The sequence below is a fragment of the Acomys minous genome (assembly GCF_964271855.1).
Source record: "Acomys minous genome assembly, chromosome: 12".
Classification (NCBI taxonomy): Eukaryota; Metazoa; Chordata; class Mammalia; order Rodentia; family Muridae; genus Acomys; species Acomys minous.
The window spans coordinates 79,425,537-79,443,508 of record NC_140493.1 but is presented as its reverse complement, the minus strand read 5'-3'; the positions used below and the strand labels follow the sequence as shown (position 1 = coordinate 79,443,508).

At 39.9% G+C, this 17,972-nt stretch overlaps 1 protein-coding gene across 2 annotated transcripts in view; it reads left to right on the top strand.

Annotated features, from left to right (window-relative positions):
* CLTC (clathrin heavy chain) overlaps nucleotides 1–17,972 on the top strand; it is a 65,974-nt gene that overhangs the window by 16,248 nt on the left and 31,754 nt on the right. For both annotated transcript variants that reach the window (XM_084803239.1, XM_084803238.1), the window contains exons 2-8: nucleotides 5,365–5,572; nucleotides 9,180–9,448; nucleotides 9,992–10,153; nucleotides 11,807–11,920; nucleotides 12,186–12,359; nucleotides 15,374–15,571; nucleotides 16,589–16,789. In XM_084803239.1, coding sequence (XP_084659365.1) covers nucleotides 5,365–5,572; nucleotides 9,180–9,448; nucleotides 9,992–10,153; nucleotides 11,807–11,920; nucleotides 12,186–12,359; nucleotides 15,374–15,571; nucleotides 16,589–16,789 — 1,326 coding nt within the window. The remainder of the gene's footprint in view (nucleotides 1–5,364; nucleotides 5,573–9,179; nucleotides 9,449–9,991; nucleotides 10,154–11,806; nucleotides 11,921–12,185; nucleotides 12,360–15,373; nucleotides 15,572–16,588; nucleotides 16,790–17,972) is intronic.

The window sequence follows — 17,972 nt, the reverse complement described above, 5'->3', positions numbered from 1 at the left end:
ATAATCAAAATGTAAAATTTACTGTAATTGTCTTGAATGAGTGCCTGCTCTCCAGAATATGGAAAACTTGAAATACCATATTTCGTTGCTACAGAATCTTAGATTGGAGTGTCTCTAACTCCAGTTTGATCCAAAATTCTTTTTTCTTTTCTTTCGATTTTTCAGGACAGTTTCTCTGTACAGCCCTGGCTGACTTGGAACTCACTCACTCAGTAGACCAGGCTGGCCTCAACTCAGAGATCCTCTTGCCTCTGCCTCCCAAGTGCTGGGATCAAATAAAGGTGTAAGCCACTGTGCTTGCCTCATGCATAAGGAAAAGGTTTGCATACTGTTCATAAGTGGGTAATTCCAGGGTACTCGGAACTTTGGAGTTGGTTGATTACTGATAAGTCTGTTTGTTTCGTCAGCTAAGTTCAAGCTTTAGTCCTAAAGTAATGCCACTTGGCAAGCAAATCTAGCCTGGCAATCAAATTACAGGTTACAAAGATCATGTATTTCCTAGAAAGAAGCATTCGATAACTAGTATACTTTTGTTCATTGTCTTATTAATTTTTTTGAAAGAGAGAATTGAATTATGTGCTTAGCTGTACTATGGCAAAGTATTCCTAATTGCTTGATGGGGTGAGTGGCATCTCAGGAGTGTAGTGAGCCCCCCTTTATTTACCATTTGAATGCTGTGCTATATGCATGTGAATCCAAATTCATTTTCTCTATAGAGTCTCCTCAGAACAGTTAAATAAGAGCTCTTTGAAGTGGCGCACGCCTTTAATCCCAGCACCGGGAGGCAGAGGCTGGTGGATCGCTGTGAGTTTGAGGCCAGCCTGGTCTACAAATTGAGTCTAGGACAGCCAATGCTACACAGAGAGACCCTGTCTCAAAAAACCAAAAAAAAAAAAAGAAAAAGAAAAAAAAAAGACCTTCACTATGACTTTTCCAAGCTTTCCTAAATTTTCTCTCTGTTACTATGATGAAATGCCCTGACTTAGAGAAACTTAGAGGAGGAAAGGGCTCCTAAGAGCTTACAGTTCCAGTTCACAGTCTATCACCAGGGGAAACTGAGGCAGGAACTTAAGGAGCAACTCACATCACATCCGCAGTCACCAGCAGAGACTAATAGAACCTGGCTATAGTTAGGGTATTGCTGTGTCTTCTGAAAAACTAATGGCAAGTTTGTGGACGTGTGCCTTCTGAATTCATCAGTTTCTCTTGCATAGGTCAGATACCGTCACACCTTTATAGTTGACTCTTGGCTGTTTTGAAAATAAAAACATGACAAGCATTGCTACATGTTGAAAGATTTGATCAGTACAAATACTATCAAACATAGCTTCATAGTATGGGAACCTTTTCTGTGTTTTTATCCTTTGGGTACATCTCAGCCGGAACTAGAGTGAACGGTGGCCGGCCCTGTTCCCTAGTGTCTGGTATCTTTCTGTTTGCCCGTAGTACAGGAAAATAGGAGCACACTTGGCGAGTAATTTTGGCATTTACCTCAAGTAATGCCAGGAAGGGAAAAGAACTTACCAACCTTTTTTGTGGAGATGAAGGCAGGTTTACCTCTCTGCTAACCAAAAGGTGCCTTGAGGTCCCTGACATTTGCAAACATCCAGGAAAGACTTTCTAGGAAAGAGCAGTTTCCTGTTTAGTTGTACAAATGGTCATCATTTAAGTGTGTTTTAAACATATTTAATCATTTTAGTTTGAATTTAGTTCGCTCGCTTACACATATCCGTGCACTCCTCCTTGCTGTCTCTCATGCGTGTTCGCTTGTTCTCGCTTTGTCTGTCTGTGTCTTTTTTCTTCCTGAAATAAGAGTCTTGTGATAAAAGCCCAGGTTGACCTTAGACTTAGTTAGGATCCTTCCGCCTCAGCTCCTAAATAAGTAGGATTACAGCTAGAAGCTACCAAATCCAGCCACTTGAGTAGTTTCAAGTCCTTTCACCATTATCCTTAAAATACTTAGTTCGTGACTCATTCTTCAGTTTATACTGGACTTCCCGTTCCCAGTGCCTCCCTTCCCTGTGCTTCATGAGACCCAGCTTACTATCCTGACTGCGCTCTGCGTACTCTGTGGGATGTCGTTCTCAACCTGGCTATACAGTTCCTTTTTTTCTTTTCCATTCCCTCCCCCCCCCCCCCCCCCGCCCTGACGGTGTTTTCTGTGTAGCCCTATCTGTCCTGGAATTCACTCTAAACCAGACTGGCCTCAAACTCAGAGATCCACCTGCCTCAGTTTCCTGAGTGCTGAGATTAAAGGTGTGTGCAACCACCACTCAGGTTTGGGGTTTTTTTTTTTTGGTTTTTCAAGACAGAGTTTCTCCTGAATGCTGAGATTAAAGCCTGGTAGCACCACCTCTTGGCATCTTTTTTTTCAAAACAGGGTCTCTCTGTTTTGGCTATCCTGGACTCACTTTTTAAACCAGGCTGGCCTCGAACTCATAGCTATCCTCCTGCCTCTGCCTCCCAAGGGCTGGGATTAAAGACCTCTGCTACCACGCCCGGCCTGCCATGTGCACTTTTGATACCCACAGAAGCCAGACATGCAGTTATGAGCTGCCATGTGGACCCTGGGCATCAAACCCAGGTTCTCTGGAAGAGCAGCCAACTGTCTTAATGCGGAACCATCATTCATCCCCTTGTTGTGCTTATTTGGGAAGGGTTCCTTTACTCCTGGCAATCCTTCTGCTTTGCCATCTTGTGTGCACGAGTTACAGGTGTCAGTCACTGTGTCCTGCTCCTTATATTACCTTGTTTTAATTTTACTTTTTTTTTTTTTTGAAAGATTCATTTATTATTGTATACAGCAGAAGAGGGCACCAGATCTCATTATAGATGGTTGTGAGCCACCATGTGGTTGCTGGGATTTGAACTCATGACCTCTGGAAGAGCAATCAGTGCTCTTAATCTCTAAGCCATCTCTCTAGCCCTTAATTTTACTTTTTTGACCTAACATTTTTATATAAGCCTACATTTTTCAGATACTAAAGAAATTAAACAGTGATAACTGAAATTCAAAAGTGTAGTAGGTGAAGGCTTGGTAGAGAGTTAATCATAGAGTTCTCAACAGAGTAATTCAGAAGCTGGTGTGCTGTGTTTCTATGTATAGCTATATGAACTCTGAGCCATTGGAATACTTGTTGCAACTACTGAGAAGGAAACTGCATCAATCCTTTGAGAGTCTAATAGTCCTCTAGTCTGAAAAACAAATGTGTATTCTTCCTTGGAAACACGCTGGATTATTTAGTTTATCCAAGGAAAAAACTTTCTCTCTGAATCCCACTCATATTCCATTTGTACATTTGAGGACAACTTCCATTTGTCTTTTTCCAGGTAGATATAAAAGTTAATGTCACCAGTTCATATGCTTACTGTAACAACATTCATGATAAGTTACCTATTTTATAGCTTGTGTATTTGCCTGGCATTGCAGCATATCTTGCGCTTGTAAAGCTGGTTAGTGCTGGTTAATGTAAAGCTTGAATGCCACGTGCATATTAATGGTTAGATAGTTGCTTGCCTCTTTGCCCTGTGGTGCTGTGTGAGTTATAACTACATTTTATTACTGGTTATACCTATACCATTTGAGGAATTAAAGGGAAGTGAAAATAAAAGAGCCTCTTGGTCTCATTCTCGACCTTATTCAGATCCTGGCTTGTTTATTGGTAACAAAAAAGTTGGACAGATGAATTCTGTAAGATACAGCTGCCATTGCTCAGCCAGTACAGTGAAGGGAAACTGCATAGCTGGGGACAAGGGCTTTTTCTCAATTTACTACTATGTAGCGAGAGGGCGGGATAGAGAATGCTCTGGCCAAAGCTAATAGAACCAGGCCTTCAGGCAATCTCTTTTAGAAAGATTTAATTACCCAGAGAATTAGTGACCCATCCTAGTAGAGATCTTTCTAGTAACAGGTGACTTCTGTATTCACACACTTGGTTTTCAAAGATTTACCATCTATTGAGCCACTGTTGGTGAGCAAATACAGTACCTGCTATTTTTTATTTTTTATTTTTGTTTTGGTTTTTGGGTTTTTTTTTTTCAAGACAAGGTTTCGCTGTGTTACCCTAGCTATCTTGGACTCACTTTGTGTAGATGAGGCTGGCCTAGATCTTACAGCGATCTGCCAGCCTCTGCCTCCCGAGTGCTAGGATTAAATGCGTGCACCACCGTACCTGGCTGTGCCTGCAATTTATACAGAGCATATTTTCTCTTTTCTTTCTTTCTTTTTTGTTTGTTTGTTTTTAGAGTTTCTCTCTGTAGCCCTGCCTGCCTGCCTGCCTGCCTGCCTGTCCTGAAATTCTCTCTGTAGCTTAGGCTAGCCTCAGACCCAAGATCTCTTCCTGCTTCTGTTTGGATTAAAGGCATGTGCTACCAAACCCAGCTATCACAGTTCTCTGTTTGGTTGGTTGGTTGGTTGGTTTTGGTTTTTTGAGACAGGGTTTCCTCTGTGTAGCCTTGGCTGACCTGGACTTTTGTAGACCAGGCTGGCCTGGAACTCAGCAATCTTTCTGCCTCTGCCTCCTGAGCCTCTGGGATTAAAGGTGTGCGCCACCACGCCCAGCTTAAGTAGTTTATTTCTTAAGTAGTTGCAGTTCTTAAGTAGCTCTTTCTACCTATGTTATAACTTCAGGATTCTTTGAGGTAAACTTAGCTTGTCAAGCAAGCAATTCTTTCTTGCCTCTCTGTCTAATCTTCAGTCTCTGATCAAGCCTTTCCTAGTCTCAGTGAGATTTTTAAAGTACTTGTAGCTCCCTGTAGTATTTGTACAGCCTTGTCTTTAGCATACGCTTCTCCTGGAGAGCCATCTCTAAACTGGCTCCTTTGAAGAGCCTGTCTAGCTGTGGAGGCTGCTGACAAAGACCCTCCTGGAGAGCTTGTTTTGACTCTGCACAGGAGCAGAACTTTGTTCAGGCTAGTCTCTTTCTTCAGATAAACAATTCTGACCTTTTAAATGTTTTACTCCTTTAAAAATAATACTTTACCTTAAACTACAGATCCCTGAAGCTTAATGCAGTGGATAATTAGGCTACACGTTAGTGGGAGGCAGAGGGGGAAGTGCAGTAGTTCAAAGTTCTTAACATTCATCAGGAAGCACAAGGACCTGAAATCCCTTGACCTACAAATGCCAGCTCTCAGAGTTGCTGTTTCCTTAACTCCATCTCTGCAGTTGCCATGTGAAGTTGTACTACTATTGGCTGCCACATTTGAGAAAGATGTATTACTTTTTCATTGTTGTCACTGTTGGGCTTACATTGATGGTTAAGTTAGGATTCATAGTGATGTTTAATAGGCGAATGTCAAATTTAATTACAGATTTGGCAATGCGGTCTGTTTTTTTTTTTGTTTTTGTTTTTTGTTTTCCAGCTCCAGAACCAGGGTATCAACCCAGCGAACATTGGCTTCAGTACCCTGACTATGGAGTCGGACAAATTCATCTGCATTAGAGAAAAAGTAGGAGAGCAGGCCCAGGTGGTGATCATTGACATGAATGATCCAAATAATCCAATTCGAAGACCAATCTCAGCAGACAGTGCCATCATGAACCCTGCCAGCAAAGTGATCGCACTGAAAGGTATAAAGACTCTGGGTGGTTTTCTTGCCATTCTTATGTGTACTTTATGCAAATAAAGTTGTTGATTTGTACCTTCTCTTTTAGCATGTTGAGTAAATTTACTTAGATCTGTAAAGTTGAGATTATTCCTCAACTTGAGTTGGCATTCAGGACTTTTACATGAACTGTTTCTGTGAAATGCCTTAGAATAGATGTATTTGGAATAATTTTAAGTTTTAGGATAAGTACATTTAAGTTTATGACTGCTATAATAAAAGGCTAAAAGCATTTCTGTACAGGGGGATGAAAAGTAATATCCTGTGTAAGTCATAACAGTACTAGGACCTAAACATTTCAGAGTTCGTTGTGGTGCTCAGCTGCTTTCTATACTTTTTTTTCTTTTTTCTTTTTTTTATTCTTTAGATTTTTTTTCCCCTCGAGACAGCGTTTCTCTGTGTAGCCTTGGCTATCCTGGACTCATTTTGTAGGCCACGCTGGCCTTGAACTCACAGAGATCCACCTGCCTCTGCCTCCCGAGTGCTTGAGTTCACACTGGTTAGAATGGGGACAGCAAGGGGTGAAGATGATGAATACCAAGCACACTGGTTTGTCTGTTGGTTCATTTATTGTAGTTGAGTCCTGCTCTGTTGCTCAGGCTGGCTTTGAACCTGGAATTCTCTTGCCTAAGTTTCTTGAGTAACTGAGATAATAGGTAGAGGCAACAAGGCCCAGTCAAACTAACTTGTTTCCCACAGGGAATCAATCTAAATAGAGTTAAACAATCTCACATTATCTTGAGAACCTATTTTCTTTCCCCTTGAACTTTAGAGTGAAGGTGTGCTAGAAGTTTCTAAGAAGACTAGGTGCCAAACTGCTGGACCCTGAAATGGCATTTAAAACTCTGCCTCCTTTTCCCTTTTTGCTTTAAGTAGGGACTGGACCCGATGTTTCACACTCTAGGCAGGCGTGCAGATGATTAACAGTGAGCTAGCTATCCCCAGTCCTTGTTTTTATTGATAATAAAAAAATTCAATTTCTCAGTAATTTATAAAAGTGTGGATGAGTGTTTAGAAGTGCTGAGCTCTGCCCCACCCATCCCCACCCCCAGCTGTCCTAGACTTGGTTTGTAGACCAGGCTGGCCTCGAACTCACAGGCCTGTCTCTGCCTCTCGAGTGCTGAGATTAAAAGTGTATACTACTGCACCTAGCTGGTGCTAAACTTTTTAACTGATCTTTTCTTCACATCTGTCTTGTAGCCCTGGCTGTCCTGGAACTTGCTATGCAAGCCAGACTGGCTTCAAACTCAAAGAGATTCACCTGCCTCTGTTTCCCTAGTACTGGGATCAGAGGCATGTGCTACCATGCCCAGCCTATTTAATTTTTAATAATACATCTTGAATAACTCTTATTAGAAATGCTCAGGTTTCTAAGCTGGGCAATGATAGCACACGCCTTTAATCTCAGTACTTGAGAGGCAGAGGCAGGCAGATCTCTGTGAGTTCGAGGCCAGCCTTGTCTGCAGAATGAATTATAGAACAGCCAGGGTTAGAACAGAAATGGTGTCTTGAAAAATCAAAGAAAAAAAAAGAAAAAAGAACAAGAAAAGAAATGCTTAGGTCTAAAAGTATTGAGAACCTTTTGACTATGGGGAGTTTTTTAGAATTCTCTTAAGAACATCTTATTTGCTTATTTTGAGTGTTTGTGTGGGGCATACATGTGAAGGTCAGAAGACAACTTGGGAAATCTATTTCCTGCTTCCCCCAGTTGGATCCCAGGGCAGGCTCGGCAGCAACTGCCTTTCCCTGCTGAGCATTTCACATTCTAGAGCATCACTAATCCGGTTTCATGTTACAGGTTTTGGGATATTTTGGAGTATCTTACTGGCTAGGAAATAAATGTGGGCAGGTTGGGAGTGCGCGCGCGCGTGTGTGTATGTATAGGAATAGCATAGTCAATCATCAGAATTTGTGTTGGGCAAAAGTTGATCTCATCTTCAGGAAAGATGTTCCACCTTTTACCTGGAACCAGATATTTTGTGACAGTATTCGTTTTTCTTTTATTAAAAGTACATTACGTTTTAAAGTATTAAAATGCCCTTCAGCTTCCTTAAATAATTTGAATTCAAGTGCTTACTGTCCGTTGCACTTCTCTTTTTAAAGGCCATCAGTTAAGTTTTGCCAAATTCTTTTCTACTTTTAATGTTACTGTTATCTTATCACATTTCTTAATGCTCTCTTATGTGTGCAGATGGTGAGTTACCTTCAATTAGATTGTGCTAGTCATTGTCCTGTTCTATAAAAAGAATAAGTGAAAACATAGCAATGTAAAATAGTGTTTATACTTTGTGTCCGTGTGTTGTCTACATCATAGCTGTTATGTCCTGTTCCCTCCCTCAGACCTGTACACTTACACATAGTCCAGCCCCTTTCATGTAAAACAGAAGAAAAGTCTAGTTATCTAGAGGTTGGCAGATGCAGCAAAGAAAAGCAAATTCTTGCAAAATTCTGCTTCCCCCTGAAGCCAGCTTAAACTTCATGCCTTCTTTTTATAAACAGGACTATAACTTCCGCAATTTCTTGAGTCTGGTTGTGGGTTATAAGCTGTGCGGGATGGGAGTCACGTGCCTTGTCTTAGAGAAGAAGGCTTTGTTAATGCTGTAAGACGGGCCTGTGGTACAAAGCTCCTGGCCTTTGTCTGTTTCCCACCTACCCTGTCACTCTCTCACTCTGACAGCTTTTGTCCTTTAGGATCCAGATTCTCTGTGGCTCAGGGATGGAGTTGTCCTTAGTCTACGAGGACTAATCTTCATAGCCCCATCATGGCTGTGGGCTTTGACCTCTGTTGGTATTAGTGACAACACGCTTCTCACTGTGATAGATTTCAGATGACAAGTACAAGCCTTGATCTGACTGGACTGTTAACATTCAAAGCAGTTTTCACCTCTTTTTACTAAATGCTTGCTGTCTTAACTGGATGGAGCTTGAACTTTGTTCTCACCTCCAGTATGTTAACAGCATTTGCAAACCGTCCTCCTCCCTGTCTCCCTCACCTTTCTCCATCACTTCTGCTTCCCCTTTGTATCTTAGACCAGTTCAATGTAGCATGCACTGTGGTGACCCAGCAAAGTTGAAGCACAACTTCTTTTCAAAACGCAGTTTCCACAAAATTGAGTTGGGTGAGAGATGACTGCATTTTAAAAAGTGGATATTTATTCCTCGTGTTTTTATTAGATTTGCTTTGTCTTATGTATATAAACTACCTTAGTTTATGTGTGAACTAAGTATATAGTGAAAGGTTTGTTTGTTTTTTTGATCAATAAGAAAGCTGCTTCTTTTGTCTCATTTTCATTTGGGATGTAGAATCCTGTAAACATCATATGTTTATATAGTTTTGCAGACGTGTTCATTGGAGGTAAAAGGGTTTTGATTAAGACTGTAGGTATAGATAAGTTTGCTTGGTCTCAGCTGTTTACCTTTCAGTGGCTGTAGCTCTAGCAATGTGACTTGTGTAGCTAGTTATTCGTTTCAGGGTAAAAACCACATTACTTGGAACTTAAGGGCTAGTCTAGCTAGGTTTTAATTCATTTTGAACTTTGCTTTTTTTCATTATTTCTTAATTCTGTATTTAGCTGCAAAAACTCTTCAGATATTTAACATTGAAATGAAAAGTAAAATGAAGGCCCATACCATGACTGATGATGTCACCTTCTGGAAATGGATTTCTTTGAATACGGTTGCTCTTGTTACGGATAATGCAGTTTATCACTGGAGTATGGAAGGAGAGTCTCAGCCAGTGAAAATGTTTGATCGCCATTCTAGCCTCGCAGGATGCCAGATCATCAATTACCGCACAGATGCCAAGCAAAAGTGGTTGCTTCTCACTGGCATATCTGCACAGGTAACACACTTTAGTTTCTGATAAAGAAATGGTCTAAGGAACTGTTTTGTTTGACACACACTTTAGTTGGGTTTTAAAACCCAATCTTGTTGAATATGACTTATTTTGAAATACCTTTTTCTTTTAATAAAAAAGAAAAAAAAAGTGATTGCTGATTTGAACCTTTAACCTGACATGAAATTTCAGTTCTCTCACTAGTTGTTTTTCACTCTTGCAGATTAAGGAAAGATTGAGTGATTTGAATTTATTATGGAGTCAGTGTGCTGTGCTGCAAAGTGAATCTGTATTATTGTATTAAGGTGATATAAATAGATGATAGGATGAGGCATGTTTTATACATTCACATTAAGCTTTAATGAGATAGTATTTGGAGTTGAACTTAACTTACGTTGTAGCAAATCTACATTGAGAGACTAACTAACAATTAAATCCTGCTGAAGATAGCAAAGTATTGTAACTATTTCGCTAATTGAATCTGAGATCTACTGGGTCATTGGATCTCTAAAGTTGTTTTTGTTTTGTTTTTTTGTTTATCCTTTGTAGCAAAATCGTGTGGTTGGAGCTATGCAGCTATATTCTGTAGACAGGAAAGTGTCTCAGCCTATTGAGGGACATGCAGCTAGCTTTGCACAATTTAAGATGGAAGGAAATGCAGAAGAGTCAACGTTATTTTGCTTTGCTGTACGGGGTCAGGCAGGAGGGAAGGTAAGTTTTGTCTGTGATAATTATTTTACTGAGTCTGTTTTGGTTTTTGTCATCTAAGCTCAAAATAGTCACCTTTCTTCCTTAATTTCATAGTATTCAGATTTGTGGTGACTCACAAATAGTTTGTAGAATAAGTAATACTTGTATAAAGTGATGGCGTTGTTTTAATATTTTTATTTCCTACTCTGCCATCTGTGGACTTTACTTTTAACGTTATCTTGTTGTATAACCTAGGCTGGCGTTGAAGTCAGTCCTCTGGCCTCAGGTTCAGGCCTTCATACCATTGTGCCAGCTCTGAGCTCTTTGATGGTCTTTACCAGAGGCTTTCATTGGTGTCTTTCACTTTAAGCTGTATAGAATGATATGATTGTAAAATACCCTTTTGTGTGTACAGTACATGTCAAGAATCTGACTCATTAAGTGTTGCCCGAGTCTGATTTGTTAGGCGCTGTCCTTCTTAAGTTCCCTGGTGACTTGATGGCGTGCACAGCAGTGCGTGCTAGGGAGTCTCATTCCTAGCTGTGTGTGTATGGACGTGCTTTGTGTATTTGAAGTCTTAGTTGAGGACAGCATAAACAAGGTCTGGTTGATTATAAAAAATTTATCGACAGGATATTGGATCCCTGGCAAGTAGCTAAGACAGCTGTAGAACTAACCTTGGGAAATGAGAAATGAGCCAACTAGCGAGGCTTCCACTAGAAATCACTCTGCAGAACTCTGAGCTGTGCTTTCGTTATGCTTGCACTGCTGGGTGCCTGGTGACGCAGTTTGCTGCTATTTTCACTGCTGGAGTAGACTCTCCCTCAGGCTTAAAATAACCTGGTGTCCTGAGCTCCCTCTTTAAAGTCCAGTATAGGCAAAGTCACATGGCTTGTATCCTAGCTCTGAGAGACATGGAAAGCAGCTGTTGGCTGCCTCTAAAATGGAAGACTGGCTCTGCCTGCTGCCAGAATTTGACTACCTCCTCTCTGACCCCAAGTCAGAAAAAGACCAACCTCATCTTTGTTTTATGTTTTATACTTATGCACCCCATCACCTTAGTAAGCAGTTTTCAAGAATGAAAAGAGATTGTAGTGATCTGAGTCCTAGCACTTACAAGGCCCAAAGTGATTCCTCTGTCTCTACCTTTCATTTAGTCCTAAACGTGCTGAAATTCCAGAAGTGCATGGCCTCCAGGGATTGAACTTAGGTGGTCAGGCCTGTTATAAGTGCTTTTACTGGCTAAGCCATCTTGCCAGCCCCATCATGACTTTATAGTCAACCCTACATTCTGTCATTTCTCCACTTCAAGAATGATACATAGCTGGGTATGCTGGCACACACATTTTAATACCAACACTCAAGAGGCAGGCAGATCGAGGCCAGCCTGGTCTAAATACTGATTTCTAGACCATCCAGGACTATATTGTGAAGACCTTGTTTCAAAACAACAACAAAAGCGATCATGCAGTAAATGTGTGGCATTGAGATCATTTTCCTCCTATTCAGTTCTAGTTTATGGAGGAGGGACCCACAGTATAGACGGATCAAATACAGTTCACTGATTATAGAATGTTGTATCGGTTATTTCCATTTTGGGGCATCAAGAAAACTTGCCGTGACCAATTGATACATGATTTAGATTGATAGAAGATTTTACTTTCTTTTGAACAGTTACATATCATTGAAGTTGGCACACCACCCACAGGGAACCAGCCCTTTCCGAAAAAGGCAGTGGATGTTTTCTTTCCTCCTGAAGCACAAAATGACTTTCCTGTTGCAATGCAGGTATTTTATCAAAGAAATGGATTTTTAAAATTTTTACCTTAAATTAATTTAAATTCTGTTTTCAGTTGATTGAGTGGTGTTTAAAAGAATTACTGTAAAATAAAAATTATTAATAAAACTTGGTAAAATAATGCTCTTATTTTTATATAATAATTGAGTTATCTTGGGTTCTCAGAATTTGTTCTCTGTTGTCCTGCAGATTTCATTCACATCTTATAAGCTTCATGTCAGAGTTTTATAGAAAGTGTTCATGTTCTCTCTTCAGATCAGTGAAAAGCACGATGTGGTGTTCTTGATTACGAAGTATGGTTATATCCACCTCTACGATCTTGAGACTGGCACGTGCATCTACATGAACAGAATCAGTGGGGAAACGATCTTCGTCACTGCACCTCATGAAGCCACAGCTGGAATAATAGGAGTTAACAGAAAGGGACAAGTAAGGAAACTTGACACTTAAGCATTTCAGTAGCACATTCTCAGACACCCAGTGGATTTCTGTGAGTTAGAGGCCAGCTTGGTCTACAAAGTGCGTTCCAAGACAACCAAGGCTACACAGAGAAACCCTGTCTCAAAAAAACCAAAAAGAAAAGAAAAGCAATACGTTATCCTTGGCTTGTTTTGTTTTCTACAAGGGGACGGCAAAGAGAAGAAAAGAGATGAAGGTCAAAGGACATTAAATAATATCTGTAAGGTTAACAGGTTTTAGCCAGCCATGGTGGTGCACACCTTTAATCCCAGCACTCGGAGACAGAAGCAGGTGGATCTGTGAGTTCGAGGCCAGCCTGGTCTACAAAGCAAATTCGGGACAGCCAAGGCTACACAGAGAAGCCCTGTCTTGAAAAACAAAACAAAATGATGAACAGGTTTTGACATAAGTTCAGTATGAAGATTAGAGCTAATAAAATTGTATCATATTAGGATTTTGTGTTTGTATGTGAGAGAGAGAGGGGCGGGAGAGAGAAGAGAGGTTGGTAACAGGTGTCTGTTATTTTTCTACCTGATTTTGAACGAAAAAACGGAAGATTTATCTTATCTGTCTTGAGTGATTTGCCTGCATGTATGTACCCTGTATATATGCAGTAACTATGGAGTCCACAAGAGGGCAGCAAGTCCCCTGAGTTACAGAGGGTTGTGAAGCCACCATGTGGGTGCTGAGAACCAAACCCATGTCCTCTGCAAGAGCAACACATTCTCAATAATACTGAGCTGTCTTTCCAGCGCCTCCTCCACTTTAGTTCCTGAGAAAAGGTCTTTCACTATGGATAGAGGCATTATCTCAGCCTCCAGGGTTTAAAAATAAAAGAAATAAACATTTAACTGTTCATTAATAAACTAAACAAAAATTCATGTGAGGGTCAGCAGAGTCGCTCAGCTGGTAAGGGCACTTGTTACCAAACTTGATGACCTGAATTCAGTCCCCAGAACCTGCATGTTAAAAGGAAAGGGGCTCTGGCATGTTTTCCTCTGACCTCTGTATGTGCCCTGTGACAGGGGTATATACATATATGCATATAATATAATCAAAGCATACAAATGCACACACATGATAAATAAATAATTTAAAAGATGCAAGGTGATGTTAGTTTTCTTTATTGTCACCATTTTACTATTTATCATATGAAATCATTTCATAAACTTCAAATATACCTAATAAAATTTATTTAGAAAGACTAGGGGCCAGCAGGATGGCTCAGCTAGTGGACATGCTTGTCACCAAACCTGGTTACCTGTGTTTGGTCACCACATGATTGAAGGAGAGAGAACTGATGTTCCCAAATTGTTTTCTGACCTCAACAAACATGACATGATGTGTGTTTATGCATGTGCACTTACATACACATGCTAAATAAATATAATTTAAATAAATAAATGATTGTTATGTAGAATCTGGTATGGGTGCATACCTTTTTTCCCCACACTTGGAAGGTTGAGGCAGGAGAATTTCTGTGAGTTGGAGGCCAGCCAAAGCTGTAGCATGAGAGCCTGTCTCAAAAAATAGAAAGCAAACAAAATAGTAATGAAATAAGATAAAAAAGGTTATTGTTTAACTTGGGTTTGCATTGACTTAGTTATATTTACCTTCATCATTATTTTTAGGTCTAGTAAGTGGCATGAATCAATATTTAGTTTTTGTTATTTTATACATCTTGAATATCTTGCCTGCTTGTATGTCTGTGTTATATGTGGATCCCTGGTGCATGTGGAGACGAGAAAAGGTCACAGTAACTCCTGGAACTGGAGTAACAGATGGTTGTGAGCCACCATGTGGATGCTGGGAATCAAACCATGGTATTCTGGAAGAGCAACCAGCACTAAATTTCATCTTTGAAATAAATGTTTTATCACCAAAATATATAAGCACTACAGTGTATAATTGCAAAATCTTCCTAATACTGTCGTATAGGAACTGTTTGGTGTAGAGCCAGTTAAGCACTTAAATTCTTATTATCAAAGAAGGAAATCGCTGGGGGGGAAAAAAACTGTTTTTACTTTCAAATTTGACAAACTCCTTTTTCTAGGAGTTCTATTCCTGTTATCTCCAAGACAGGATCCATCAGCTGTAGAGATAAGAATTCTACCTACACCACTTCTTAAGTATTACTAAATATTTAATGTGAGATTCATATGTTAAAGTACCTATTGTGGTGTCTGGAAAGTTACCCAGTTAGGTAGTGTATCAGCCAGTTCATATTAGCTGATCTGAATTTGAGACATTTAATAACTCTTATAGCAAATAAGTAGTTCTCTTTCTGTGAGAGTATCGTACTTAAATTAAGGAAAAACTCTACCAGGAAGTATTTTATTTTCTAAGATGGTTAAAACTGTTAAAGTTAGTACTGTATTGGTTTTGTCACTTACTGGTTTTCCTCCAGATTAGTATTCTTCCCAGAAGTAAAGGTTTCTTATTTAGCCAGTTAGTCTTTGATAGTGGTGTTTCTGAAGGGGCATTTCTGTCTCTTACCTCCGCTCCAGGCTCAGATGCTTTGCGTCCTGAACCAGAAGTCCTTGTAATGTTTTTCTCATACTGAATTAAAGTTGCTTGCTGTCTCAGTCACTGGTCTTCTTTTCAAAGGGGACTTTGTTTAATTGTATCTCTAGCACCAGCAAATGGTAGTTTTGAAGAGTCAGTAGCTCTCACCGCTCTATTCAGTTGTATGTGTCTCTCATGGAAAAAAGATCAAGAACGAGTCGGTTAGGAATGATTTGATAAGCATGAGTTCCAGAGTCCTGAGGGCGTCCTTCTCTTTGCTGCTGTGCTGATGATGCTAAAGGCGATGCTTACCCAGAGCTCCGTCTGCAGTTTTATCATACATTGTGAGCATTGACACCAAAGGTCCTAGGAATTCTCACGGAAGCAAAACAAGCAAGTGTTAGAATAACCAATTACCTCGTGACTTAGTCTAAATAAATTTAACACACTGCAGCTATTCTCTGATGGTAAAATTGCAGGTTCTGTCCGTTTGTGTGGAAGAAGAAAACATAATTCCTTACATCACCAATGTCTTACAAAACCCTGATTTGGCTCTGAGAATGGCTGTGCGGAACAACTTAGCTGGTGCTGAAGAGCTCTTCGCCCGGAAATTTAATGCTCTTTTTGCCCAGGGGAACTACTCAGAGGCTGCAAAGGTGGCTGCTAATGCACCAAAGGTAAAGATTAGGAAATTGAGGTTGCCGTGGTTGTGGTGTTTAGTAGTCTCTGTTTCTGATACTGCCAGAAGAGGAACCAGTTTTTTAAGAGTAACTGACTACTTTCCACTTAACACTTTTCCTTTAATAGAATATAGTAATTAATTCTCAGTGTCTCTAGATTTGGTATTTAAAAACCCAGAATCTTAGAAGGCTGTGTAGATCTATACACCTGTGGTTGATGTTGGCGCATCTATGTCCAGTTAAGTACAACAACACTGGCCTCATTAGTTGATGGCTTCCTATTTTAATTTGAAAAGTTAATCAATAAACCAATGCTCTTGAATTTGTAGTCTGTAGAGTTGTCAGAAGATGAGCCAGATTTTCTCCCATAAGCCTTTGCATTAGTTTATGTTGAACTGAATTGATAATGTTGCATTTCTAACCAGTGTTGAATTATCTGCTTAATTGAACTTGATTTAATCACTAGTGTTACTGTTTCATGATTGTTCTTATCCTTTTCACTTTTTTTTTTTTTTTTGGAGATTTTAATATAATTACATCATTTTCCTCTTCTTTCCACCTCAAGCCTTCTCATATACCCCTTCTTGCTCTCTTTCAGATTCACGATTTTTTTCATTGGTTGTTGTTAAGTATATATGTATATATATATATTCCTGAATATATAAATACACCCTAACCAGTCTGTAATCCTACTTGTATGTGTATGTTTACACATACACATTAGCTGACCATTAGCTAGTAGATAACCAATTGCTGTGCTCTTCCCTGGGGAAGACTTTCTGTGCTTATTATTTCATGCACTGACATAATTAATTACCTTGGCAAGTTTCTGATTTTGAATAACTTTGTGTCATGTGACAGACTTTATTGAATCTTTACACCAAAGGTGAATATTTGAAATGTGGCATTACTAGGTCAGCCTGTGCCATTCAAATTGATATAAGAGGCATGAAGGGTTAGTAGTGTGATTGGATCACCAGGGAGTTTTTAACGTTTCTTTCTTTCTTTTTTAAGGGAATCCTTCGTACTCCAGACACCATCCGCCGATTCCAGAGTGTCCCAGCTCAGCCAGGTCAAACTTCCCCTCTACTTCAGTACTTCGGAATCCTTTTGGACCAGGGCCAGCTGAACAAATACGAATCCTTAGAGTTGTGTAGACCTGTCCTTCAGCAAGGGCGGAAACAACTTCTGGAAAAATGGCTGAAAGAAGATAAGGTACTCTAATTTATATTAATGTACTTTTCCTTTGATTAAATACCATGTTAGCAAGTTAAAATTGTTGGTTTCTGCCAAAGCATCTCCATCTGCTATCTGTTGCTTGTGGAAACAGAACAAGAACAGGCCTTGGCGGTTCAGCACATGATCCAAGATTATTGCTTGGTAGTCAAAACTACTAGGCTAGTTGTTTTGGCCTTGGAAAATTCTCACATGAGAAGCTTACTTCATTGTCCAGGCATATTTGTTAGGTGTATCTGACATTGTTCAACACTTAATAAACATGCCCAGTAGTTCCTGTTTGCTCTCTTCCCTCTTTGAAATTATTTATTTTTGGTTTTTTTGAGACAGGGTTTCTCTGTGTAGCCTTGGCTGTCCTGGACTCACTCTGTAGACCAGGCTGGCCTCGAACTCAGAGACCCGCCTGCCTCTGCTTCCCGAGTGCTGGGATTAAAAGTGTGCGCCACCACACCCAGCCTGTGTGGCATTTCATAGTGTATGTTTGTGGTCAGAGAACAGCTTGCATACTCAGTATGGGTCATGAGGAGTGAACTCAGGTCCTCAGGCTTGGCAGCTGAACTGCCTGGGGGGAAATTTTTTGTTTTTTATATTCAGCACTTTTTCTTTATACTGTTTTGTAGAGCACATTTTTATGTAGAAGAATGAAAACTAATAAATATTATTTGTAGGTCAAAAAATAAGTTTTAAACAACTTATATTTATTCTTTTTAAACAATTACACAGAAAAGCCTTCATGCCTAAAGTAACAGTATTGAGCCATGTTTTATGCCATGTCAGGGAGACTGAGGCAGCATATCAGTGTGTATTGGTAGTGTTGGTACATTCTGGAGTCTGAGTTCCTGTTTTTAACCTGTCTCTGCTAGTCTTGTCTTACAGGGTACTAGAGGATAGTATACTTAAGACTTGAGAGGCTTGGTACATACCAAGAAAAGCCAAGCCAGCACATCTGACAGCTGTCCTAATTGGATAAGATAACAGGATGGGAACAGCCAGTTGACTATGTAATAGGTTGTTAATTGTTTAACTATCATTACCTTTTGTTGGTATTTACACAAGGCTCATTTGTAGGAAGCAGTCTTCATTGTCTATTAGTTAGCATGCATAAATTGAGAACTTTGAATACTGAGTCACAAGGGCTATTCTTTTTAAAAAGTTACCACCG